This window comes from Schistocerca americana, chromosome 1, assembly GCF_021461395.2.
Source record: "Schistocerca americana isolate TAMUIC-IGC-003095 chromosome 1, iqSchAmer2.1, whole genome shotgun sequence".
Lineage (NCBI taxonomy): Eukaryota > Metazoa > Arthropoda > Insecta > Orthoptera > Acrididae > Schistocerca > Schistocerca americana.
The window spans coordinates 289,809,186-289,821,901 of NC_060119.1; the positions used below are offsets into that span (position 1 = coordinate 289,809,186).

At 44.6% G+C, this 12,716-nt stretch overlaps 1 protein-coding gene across 1 annotated transcript in view; it reads right to left on the minus strand.

Moving 5' to 3' along the window:
- Positions 1 to 5,257: 5,257 nt before the first annotated feature.
- Positions 5,258 to 12,716, minus strand: part of LOC124623468 (odorant receptor 43a-like) — a 102,483-nt gene continuing 95,024 nt past the window's right edge. Inside the window, exons 7-8 of the mRNA XM_047149039.1 lie at positions 10,853 to 11,008; positions 5,258 to 5,659 (exon numbers count right to left, since the gene is read on the minus strand). Of these exons, the coding sequence (XP_047004995.1) occupies positions 5,600 to 5,659; positions 10,853 to 11,008 (216 nt within the window). The 3' untranslated portion in view covers positions 5,258 to 5,599. The remainder of the gene's footprint in view (positions 5,660 to 10,852; positions 11,009 to 12,716) is intronic.

The window sequence follows — 12,716 nt, forward strand, 5'->3', positions numbered from 1 at the left end:
CTCACGGAACAATACATTCACCTTCGTGACGGAATCATAAATGGCGGAAACATTGATGACATTGAAACAGTAGGTAACCTTACCCTCAACATACTTAGAAGCCCGAGACACATGCACGAATACACTCATGATGCCATGAGCTACGTAATAAAATATGGACGATCTGACCTCTTCATAGCATTCACACACAACTCGTTGTGGCCAGAAATCAAAGAAAAACTTAGATAAAAACAAGCCCTCACGCATCGACACAACATAACAGCCCGAGGTTTTTGACAAAAACAAATGAGATTTATTGAAGCCATCACAAAATACCAAATCTTTGGAACCGTTAGAAGCTGGTTGTAGACAATTGAATGACAAAAACGAGGACTGCCTCACTCACAAAATCTCATATGGCTGCACCACAGAATTCATCCGACGGATATCGACAAAATCATACAAGCTTAATTTTCCAATCCACAAGAAGATCCGGAACTGTATATCACATAGCAATGAAAGACGTGATTCACTGGACCATGCGGGCCATTAAACTGCAATCGCCATGTATGAGTGATGAAAAATGCACCAAAAAATACCCAACACCATGCTTGGACGACACACAAACATGGGTTGATGCCTATCTCAAATACAGAGGGCGATCACCAGCAAGGATGGTTTCACAGCAAAAATAAGAATACGAGGCAGCGACGAACTGGAAACAGATAATCGACGGGTAGTACGATATAACACACTACTTTCCAAAATGTTACAATCACGCATGAATGTCCAGTTCTGCAATTCAGTGAAAACCATCAAATATGTCTGTATGTGCTTAAAGGTAGTGACATGGCAGTATTTCAAATAACCAGACACAGCGAACATCAAAACAGAAACGACGAGATCCTCATGTACCAAATGGGAAGGTACGATAACAGTAAAGAAGCAGCGTGACGGAATTTCGGTTTTCCCACACACGAATGCGAACCAACAGTGCAACACCTAGCAGTACATTTGGTCAAAGAGTCTCCTTCACAAAAGACACCGCCAGAAAAACTGCAAGCGAACCACCTCAGAACACAACATTAACGGCTTTTTACAAACTGTGCCAAACAGATCCATTCGCGAAATCATTACTATATGTCGACGTCCCTATCTATTATACATGGAACACATCAAGAAAATGTTTTAACGACGAAAACAAGGATTTCGAACAGAAGATCATCCAGGAATCATGAAAACTGGCGCTCTAGGCCGAGTATACACCGTACATCCGAACAACGCTGAATGTTTCTATCTCCAGTTGTTGCTATGCGAAATACGGGGACCGACAAGTTCCACAGATCTCAAGACAGTTGACGGTTACGTACAGAGGAGCATGTTAACGCTTAGGACTACTGAAAAACGACAGCCACTGGGAATTAACACTACAAGAAGCCACACTCACAACCTCAGCTGAACAAATGAGAGACTTATTCGCTACAATTCTAAGAACATGTAACCATCGAATTCAAAACAGCTATGGGACTCCTTCGAAGAGAGTATGAATGATGACATACTGTACCAAATCCGACAAGTTCATCCTGAACTTACCATCGTATTAGGTCATCCTGAACTAACCATCGAATTCAACGACGACATCTTCAATGAAACACTCATTCGCCCAGAAGATAAACGTTTAGCAACAAACAACCAGACCTTAGCACAACTTGGGATGCATGCACCACGAAAAAATGCTATCAGTGTGCTAAACTTCAAAATTACAAAGGAAAAAATCTAAAACATCAACGAACTAGTCAAATACATTGTTCACAACAAACCACTCTTCAACAACAATCAGAAAGAAATTTACAACTTTGCCATGGATCTGATCGACAACAACACCGGCAGAATTATTTACTTGGACGCGCCAGGCGGCACCGGGAAAACGTTTCTAAAAAAACCATTGCTGGCGGAAATACTTCCTGAACAACACATCGTACTTGCACTGACATCATCCAACATTGCAGCCACACTTATGGAAGGAGGACCAATTGCCCATTCCTCCCTGCAACAGCCGTTGAATATTGCCGAAGAACAATTCCCGCAATGTAACGTCTCAAGAGCATCTGGACGGGGTCAAATTCTAAAGCAAGCTAAAATTATCTTCTGGGGCTAATGCGCAATGGTACATAAAAAACACTCGAAGCCATGGACAGAACATTACAAGACTTGCGAGGAAACTCAGAAGTGATGAGAGGAGCTTTATTCATACGCTCTGGAGATTTTAGACAAGCACTTCCAGTTATCCTCAAGTCAACACCAGAGGTCAATACATGCTTTAAAAAATCTCATCTCTGGACACACATACAAATACTGCAATCAGTAAAAAATACGAGAAATTGGAAATTTGTGGCAAGTTCCTATGCGACCAAACTGCTGAGGGCATGGGTCCCTACACTTACAGACTAATTAATCTAACTTAAACTAACTTACGCTAAGGACAACACACACACCAATGTCCCAGGGAAGACGAACCTCCAACGGGGGAAGCCGCGCGAACCGTGGCAAGGCGCCGCAGACCTCGCAGCTACCTTGCGCGGCTAAAATACGAGAGTTGAACTATCGAAAGACGAAATAACAGCACATGTGCTCAACAACTTTGACAAATAAGCTGACGCACATATCATACTGACCAGATGACCAGCTTCATTAAACTGCACTTCATTAAAGGGATTTCTGCAACATAGCCACCGCTGAAAACGAACTCATCGACCAAATTAATCCAAACATTTTTCGCAGTTATACCAATCCGGACTGGCTATTTGAAAGGGCAATTTTGGCAAAAGAAAATTTCCAGGAAAGAGAGAATATACAAGTCGATGGAAACGATGGTAAACGGTGAAACATGTGTGAACTCCCCTACAGAATTCCTAAACTCTTTGCAAGTACCAGGAATGCCATTACGCTGGCTTTTACTTAAAATTGGTTCTCCAATAATACTACTCAAAAATCTCAAATCTATATAGTGCAACAAGGATGATCGTCAAACAGCTATCGAATAACGTCATCGACGCCGAACTTATAACTGGAAACTACAAATCCCCAGAATACCACTGATCTATGCTGAACTGAATTCCAATTTAAAAACTTGCAATTTCCAAATCGAATTGGACTACAGTTTCACAAACAACAGAGCGCAAGGACGAACATTAAAATATTGCGGCATCAACCTCAGAGACTCCTGCTACTCTCACGGTCAGCTATAAGTAACTTGGCCTCGAGTATAAAATTCGAAAAATTTATACATATACAAGCCGGGTAACAAAATGATAAATTTTGTTGATAAAGAAGTACTATAAATAGTTATAATATGTTTTCAATAAAAAAATTGTGCGTCATATACTTAACAGTATTTCCTTTTACTCCAACTACCGCACAATCTCATATCTACTCTCTGAGTGAAGCCGGGTACCCCAACTAGTTACCAAAAATATGTCTTCTCACATTCACAAAAGAGTATCTATTACATCTTTATTCATATCAAAAAAGGCACAAGGTCGGTTTTTTTCCTGCAAGCCTCAGTCTACAATTATTATCAAAGCCACACGACTCCTAAATAACTTTTAGTATGCCCCACAGTCTCTCAAACAGGATTATTTCCACCGATTCGTAACAGTCCCTTAACGTACCTTTCTGAACTGCTGCATATACCTGGAAATGAATCGTCAGTCGATTCTCGATTCTTTTCTTCATAAAAAAGTAGAAATACTATTTTTTACTAAAGTCAGCGTAAAACATTCTACATAATTAACTACTTGTTAATATTCTTATTATCATTGTTTCTCTCACAATGCATTCACCAAACCTGCTTCCACAGACGAAATCGCTAGCGCACTCTTGTGCCTTGGCGCTTGACTCGACAGTGTCTGGTTTGAATCCTGGTTCCGGAAGAAATTTTCTCCGTCAGTAAAAATTGGCAAGGGGAGTAAATATGGTGCCTTAACTTCCAGATCGTCTTACCTAACGTCATTGCCCTGCATTGAATTACAAACCTCTCCGCAATGTCTCATGAAGTGCGGGCTGTTGACAGCTGTCCACCTGTCGGATGAGAACGTTAAACTCAGCGGTCCCGTCTGTGCTATTTGACAGGAGTGTACCGTGGGCCAGCAATGTGTCTCACCCCATCCCCACCTGTCATCGACAAGTACATGTGCCAGCGAGAGCTTTCACACCATCCCTACCCGTGATCGACAACTGGAAATGGTAGCAACGACTTTCGCCATATCCCCACTTGTCATCGACAACTACAGGAGACAGCAATGGTTTTCACTCTATTCGTACCTGTCATCGACAACTACAGTACATTGCACACCATAACCATCCACACAACCCTAACACACACTTGACATTTCATTATACGGTCAAGGAAGACAACAATACACGACTTCCATTGGTACCTTCTCGCCGGCCCGTGTGGCCGTGCGGTTCTAGGCGCTTCAGTCTGGAACCGCATGACCGCTACGGTCGCAGGTTCGAATCCTGCCTCGGCATGGATGTGTGTGATGTCCTTAGGTTAGTTAGGTTTAAGTAGTTCTAAGTTCTAGGGGACTGATGACCTCAGATGTTGAGTCCCATAGTGCTCAGAGCCATTTGAACCATTTGGTACCTTCTCCATGACGACGTTGCGGAATCTCCGGATAAGCCTTCAACTCTCATTTCTTAAGTGCAGGACCAACTTTGACGGACACGAGGGAAGAAAGTGTGGGAGACTACTTGTTGGGTTGAACTTCTGTTAGACAAATAATATCTTGCATCTTTCAAAACAGTTGACTGGCATCGAGGAAATTATGGAAGTTTTAGACCATATACACTTACATCTACATAATTACTCTACAATTCGCAATTAAGTGCCTGACAGAAGTTCCATTGAATCGCTCTGCAGCTCTTTCTCTACCGTTTCACTCTCGAACAGCACGCTGAAAAAAGGAACACTTAAATTTTTCTGCGTGAGTTCTGGGTTCTCTCATTTTATGAATAATGATAATTCCTCCCCATGCAGGTGGGCACCAACAGAATATTTTCATACTCTCAGGAGGAAGTTACTGCTCGAAATTTCATGAGATGATTCTGCCACTCGAATCCGCCTATCATATCCGTGACGTTCTCACCCTTGTTTCACGATAACTGATTGGAGAAAAAATTTTTAGTCTTAATTCAACAATGAGCTCTAATTCTGATGTTCGTTTCACGTCTTATAAGTACATTTATTGTTTATAAAAGTACAATTGCTCCAAATACAACACTATGAACAGCAAATAATAACAAAACGCATGTGCTATAACCATATAAATTTAAAATCAGAATCTGATAAATTATTTAATGACCAAATGAACTTAACAGAGCTAAATAAGCGGTTTCAAAACAGGTTTAATTTCTCTGCTACTGATTATAAAGATTCATTTCAGAAATTTGTTTATTCATCATTCAGTCTACTGAAGTACGTGAACCGGTGAAGTGTGAACTCTAACACTTACTCATCAAGCATTTTTAGTCGTAATGTATTTATGAGAGTACAGTGGATTACTGAATTATAAAAGGAAAAGTTGAATTCTTCCAGAATGCAGCCAGTGCCGACATTTCACGATGTACTGTGCACTTGATAAAACATATTGAACAACGTGTACGATCCATTCAGCACCTGCAAAGGAAACAAAGATTCAGTGCACTTTTTGAAGAAAAGTCAAAGCAGTTTTAATAGTTCTCAAGGGTAGAAGACAACCACAAACATTTTCTATATTCGCTTCTAGCAAGGAGACCATCTTCATACCATTTAAACCATCTTTGTCCCTTATATCCTCTGAAATCGTCAGCCGCTGTTTGCCTATATCGTTCCAAACGACATCATGTATTCAGTGGAATGTATAGTTCACGCTGTTCTCTTGTCCTCATCTAAATTTAGAACAAGAACTGAACAGGTAAGATACGGGGAGTTCAAAAAGTCTCTCCGCAGAGCCGTATGATCGTTATCCGCGCGTGCCGTGTGCCGCAGTGAATATTCCAAAATGAAGCTCAGTGAAATACAAGTTATTAATTTATTGAATATTTATTTTTAGTTAAAAATTTTCACATTAAACGTTGAAAGTGTCCCCCCTGTTGTTGAATACATAATTCAATTCGTCTACTCATGTTACCAAACACAAGCTACAACATTTCTTCTGTAACAGAAGCAGTGAAAGTGGATATTGCAGTTTTCCATTCATCGATGGATTTTGGACGGTTTTTATAGGCAGTTGCTTTCGCTGCACCCCAGAAGAAAAAATCAGGTGCTGTTAGGTCAGGCGACCGTGGAGGCCAAAGTCCTTATGAAATGATGCGATCACCACAAACATCAGCAAGCAGTGACATTGAAACGCGAGCTGTATGCGCGCTTGCACCATCTTGTTGATAATAACCGTTCAGTATTGCACTTAACACAAGTTCTCCTATGAATGGGTACAGAATATCACTGCAATATCGTTGTGCGTTTATTGTTCCGTTGAAAAACTGAGGCAGGTGAACAATCATACGGAACGCGCCGCTAACAATCATACGGCACTGCGGAGAGACTTTTTGAACACCCCCTATAAGCACACTTAAGAGAAAAACGAAAGAATTTAATCAGAGAGCAAAGGCCGTCAGTCCCCACTTCATCATCAAAGAACTTGAGACCCTAAGGAAACCATAATTCTAAAACGCCACAATTCTTCTCGAAATGTCATAATTATAGATTATATACAGGGTGGTCCATTGACAGTGACCGGGCCAAATATCTCACGAAATAAGCGTCAAACGTAAAAACTACAAAGAACTAAACTTGTCTAGCTTGAAGGGGGAAACCAGATGGCGCTATGGTTGGCCCACTAGATGGCGCTGCCTTAGGTCAAACGGATATCAACTGCGTTTCTTTAAATAGGAACCCCCATTTTTATTACATATTCGTGTAGTATGTAAAGAAATATGAATGTTTTAGTTGGACCACTTTTTTCGCTTTGTGATAGATGGCGCTGTAATAGTCACAAACGTATAAGTACGTGGCATCACGTAACATTCCGCCAGTGCGGACGGTATTTGCTTCGTGATACATTACCCGTGTTAAAATGGACCGTTTACCAATTGCGGAAAAGGTCGATATCGTGTTGATGTATGGCTATTGTGATGAAAATGCCCAACGGGCGTGTGCTATGTATGCTGCTCGGTATCCTGGACGACATCATCCAAGTGTCCCGACCGTTCGCCGGATAGTTACGTTATTTAAGGAAACAGGACGTGTTCGGCCACGTGTGAAACGTCAACCATGACCTGTAACAAATGATGATACCCAAGTAGGTGTTTTAGCTGCTATCGCGGCTAATCCTCACATCAGTAGCAGACAAATTGCGGGAGAATCGGGAATCTCAAAAACGTCGGTGTTGAGAAAGCTACATCAACATCGACTGCACCCGTACCATATTTCTATGCAACAGGAATTGCATGGCGACGACTTTGAACGTCGTCTACAGTTCTGCCACTCGGCACAAGAGAAATTACGGGACGATGACAGAATTTTTGCGCGCGTTCCATTTAGCGACGAAGCGTCACTCACCAACAGCGGCAACGTAAACCGGCATTGAGCAACGGAAAGTCCACGATGGCTGCGACAAGTGGATCATGAGCGACCTTGGCGGGTTAATGTATGGTGCAGCATCATGGGAGGAAGGATAATTGGCCCCCATTTTATCGATGGCAATCTAAATGATGCAACGTATGCTGATTTCCTACGTAATGGTGTACCGAAGTTATTACAAGACGTTTCACTGCATGACAGAATGGCGAAGTACTTCCAACATGATGGATGTCCGGCACATAGCTCACGTGCGGTTGAAGCGGTAGTGAATAGCATATTTCATGACAGGTGGATTGGTCGTCGAAGCACCATACCATGCCCGTTCACTGGATCTGACGTCCGCGGATTTCTTTCTGTGGGGAAAGTTGAAGGATATTTGCTATCATGATCCACCGACAACGCCTGACAACATGCGTCAGCGCATTGTCAATGCATGTGCGAACATTACGGAAGGCGAACTACTCGCTGTTGAGAGGAATATCGTTACACGTCTTGCCAAATGCATGAGGTTGACGGACATCATTTTGAGCATTTATTGAATTAATGTGGTATTTACATGTAATCAGGCTGTAACAGCATGCGTTCTCAGAAATGATAAGTTCAGAAGGGTACATGTATGACATTGGAACAACCGAAATAAAATGTTCAAACGTAGCTACGTTCTGTATTTTAATTTAAAAAACCTACCTGTTACGAACTGTTCGTCTAAAATTATAAGCCATATGGTTGTGACTATTACAGCGCCATCTATCACAAAGCGAAAAAAGTGGTCCAACTAAAACATTCATATTTCTTTACGTACTACACGAATATGTAATAAAAAATGGGGGTTCCTATTTTAAAAAACGCAGTTGATGTCCGTTTGACCTATGGCAGCGCCATCCAGCGGGCCAACCGTAGCGCCATCTGGTTTCCCCCTTCAAGCTAGACAAGTTTCGTTCTTTGTAGTTTTTTCGTTGGACGCTTATTTCGTGAGATATTTGCCCCGGTCACGATCAATGGACCACCCTGTATACATAGGTAGATATACATTCCGTTTCACAGATCCACAACGAGGAGGACCACAAGAGTGTAGAACATGTCATAAAACAATAATACATAATACACTCCTGGAAATGGAAAAAAGAACACATTGACACCGGTGTGTCAGACCCACCATACTTGCTCCGGATACTGCGAGAGAGCTGTACAAGCAATGATCACACGCACGGCACAGCGGACACACCAGGAACCGCGGTGTTGGCCGTCGAATGGCGCTAGCTGCGCAGCATTTGTGCACCGCCGCCGTCAGTGTCAGCCAGTTTGCCGTGGCATACGGAGCTCCATCGCAGTCTTTAACACTGGTAGCATGCCGCGACAGCGTGGACGTGAACCGTATGTGCAGTTGACGGACTTTGAGCGAGGGCGTATAGTGGGCATGCGGGAGGCCGGGTGGACGTACAGCCGAATTGCTCAACACGTGGGGCGTGAGGTCTCCACAGTACATCGATGTTGTCGCCAGTGGTCGGCGGAAGGTGCACGTGCCCGTCGACCTGGGACCGGACCGCAGCGACGCACGGATGCACGCCAAGACCGTAGGATCCTACGCAGTGCCGTAGGGGACCGCAACGCCACTTCCCAGCAAATTAGGGACACTGTTGCTCCTGGGGTATCGGCGAGGACCATTCGCAACCGTCTCCATGAAGCTGGGCTACGGTCCCGCACACCGTTAGGCCGTCTTCCGCTCACGCCCCAACATCGTGCAGCCCGCCTCCAGTGGTGTCGCGACAGGCGTGAATGGAGGGACGAATGGAGACGTGTCGTCTTCAGCGATGAGAGTCGCTTCTGCCTTGGTGCCAATGATGGTCGGATGCGTGTTTGGCGCCGTGCAGGTGAGCGCCACAATCAGGACTGCATACGACCGAGGCACACAGGGCCAACACCCGGCATCATGGTGTGGGGAGCGATCTCCTACACTGGCCGTACACCACTGGTGAACGTCGAGGGGACACTGAATAGTGCACGGTACATCCAAACCGTCATCGAACCCATCGTTCTACCACTCCTAGACCGGCAAGGGAACTTGCTGTTCCAACAGGACAATGCACGTCCGCATGTATCCCGTGCCACCCAACGTGCTCTAGAAGGTGTAAGTCAACTACCCTGGCCAGCAAGATCTCCGGATCTGTCCCCCATTGAGCATGTTTGGGACTGGATGAAGCGTCGTCTCACGCGGTCTGCACGTCCAGCACGAACGCTGGTCCAACTGAGGCGCCAGGTGGAAATGGCATGGCAAGCCGTTCCACAGGACTACATCCAGCATCTCTACGATCGTCTCCATGGGAGAATAGCAGCCTGCATTGCTGCGAAAGGTGGATATACACTGTACTAGTGCCGACATTGTGCATGCTCTGTTGCCTGTGTCTATGTGCCTGTGGTTCTGTCAGTGTGATCATGTGATGTATCTGACCCCAGGAATGTGTCAATAAAGTTTCCCCTTCCTGGGACAATGAATTCACGGTGTTCTTATTTCAGTTTCCAGGAGTGTATATTTACCAAAACGCGAGTGTAGTAATGTTCCTTCTATAGACCCTAAGTGAAACAGTTTAAAGTGATGTAATATAAATAAAGTAAATGAAACATATTTTCATTTAAACGTTAATTCCAGTATTATATGAAAGTATGACGTCTGGTCTTTCGGACGTCTCCAAAAGAACGGACACAATGTGGAATCCACAGCTGTGACACATATTATGTAAGCTGAAGATGGATGGAGGAGAAAGGAAAGAAACTGATAGTATCAGCTGCATCAGGACTTTATGTTGAATCAGCGGCAATGAGTGAAAATGTCTGTCGGACCATGACTCGAATCAGGAATCTCCTGCTCACTAGGCAATTGTGCCATCCAGACATAGTGCTAATCGCAAACGGGCGGACTGTTTCCGCTAGTTCCCCGGCCGACCCACATTCCCATATAGCGCCACCCCTTATCCGGAGTCACCGCCCTGCCCTCTTTGCTCGCTAATTGCAGATTCCCGGTCGAGGTCGAACGCAAATGTTTATCTGCGCTAATGGTAGTGGATTCATAGCCCATCGAGACGTATGACTTATATGAAAGCATGGTGTGTGTGCCTTCGGACATCTGACAAGCAACATCTAACAAGTGTCCGAAGTAGAAGATAACGACAGTCAATCTATGCGGAAAAGTGGCTGATATACAGTATACAATTCTTTATATTTATTCTAGGAGAAGGAGACATCCTTACGGACCTGTAGGAACATCTCTCTGGATAGTTTACAGGTTTTCCCAACAGTGATCTCCAGAGGTCGATTTACCATCGCCATGAAGATCAGCAGGCTGCGTCTAAAACGGGCGTCACTCTCGTTCCATCCACAGCTGAATGCAGAGATCGTCAGTTTCTCGCTCTGAAACAGGAACGGATGCGTTGACGGAGAATCCGGAACAGAAAATATATGTGTGGCTATCATATTAATCACATGACATTTATATTCCTCCGTTCCATGAGTGTGTTTACAGCAGACCTCGTTATACACGCTTAGCGAATGGACTTTGGTTTGGTATATCAAGCCTACAAGGAACGTACCTGCAATAATAAAAAAAAAGCTACGTGACTATTATTGCGATGTGATAATTAAAACTATGTGGCTATCCCTCGTAAAAAGGGATGCTGTTCCGCGACAAAGTCACACGTTTGCCGTGTTCCAACAGGACAGCGGCACTGTTTAGGTCATCTGTCCTTCCCAATGTTTGTTTGACGAATATGTGGATGAACTTTAACAGTCATATGAATAAAGAGTAGCAGCGATTCACACTACTGACCATTAAAATTGTTACACCACGAAGATGACGTGCTACAGACGCGAAATTTAACCGACAGGAAGAAGATGCTGTGATATGCAAATGATTAGCTGTTCAGAGCATTCATACAAGGTTGGCGCCGGTGGCGACACCTACAACGTGCTGACCTGAGGGAAGTTTCCAAACGATTTCTCATACACAAACAGCAGTTGACCGGCGTTGCCTGATGAAACGTTGTTGTGATGCCTCGTGTACCATCACGTTTCCGACTTTGATAAAGGTCGGATTGTAGCCAATCGCGATTACGGTTTATCGTATCGTGACATTGCTGCTCGCATTGGTCGAGATCCAATGACTGTTAGCAGAATATGGTATCGGTGGGTTCAGGAGGGAGATACGGAACGCCGTGTGGGATCCCAACGGCCCCGTATCACTAGCAGTCGAGATGACAGGCAACTTATCCGCATGGCTGTACCGGGTCGTGCAGCCACGTCTCGATCCCTGAGTCAACAGATGGGGACGTTTGCAAAACAACAACCATCTGCACGAACAGTTCGACGACGTTTGCAGCAGCATGGACTATCAGCTCGGAGACCATGGCTGCGGTTACCCTTGACGCTGCATCACATACAGGAGCGCCTGCGATGGTGTACTCAACGACGAACCTCGGTGCACGAATTGCAAACCGTCATTTTCTTGGATGAATCCGCGTTCTGTTTACAGCATCGAGATGGTGACATCCGTGTTTGGCGACATCGCGGTGAACGCACACTGGAAGCGTGTATTCGTCATCGCCATACTGGCGTATCACCCGGCCTGATGGTATGGGGTGCCATTGGTTACACGTCTCGTCTCGGTCACCTCTTGTTCGCATTGACGGCACTTTGAACAGTAGACGTTACATTTCAGATGTGTTACGACCCGTGGCTCGACCCTTCAGCCGGCCGGGGTGGCCGAGCGTTTCTAGGCACTACAGTCTGGAACCGCGCGACCGCTACGGTCGGAGGTTCGAATCCTGCCTCGGGCATGGATGTGTGTGGTGTCCTTAGGTTAGTTAGGTTTAAGTAGTTCTAAGTTCTAGGGGACTGATGACCTCAGAAGTTAAGTCCCATAGTGCTCAGAGTCATTTGAACCATCTACCCTTCATTCGATCCCTGCGAAACCCTACATTTCAGCGGGATAACGCACGACCGCATGTTGCAGGTCCTGTACGGGCCTTTCTGGATACAGACAATGTTCGACTGCTGCCCTGGCCAGCACATTCTCCAGATCTCTCACCAATTGAAAACTTCTGGTCAATGGTGGCTGAGCAGC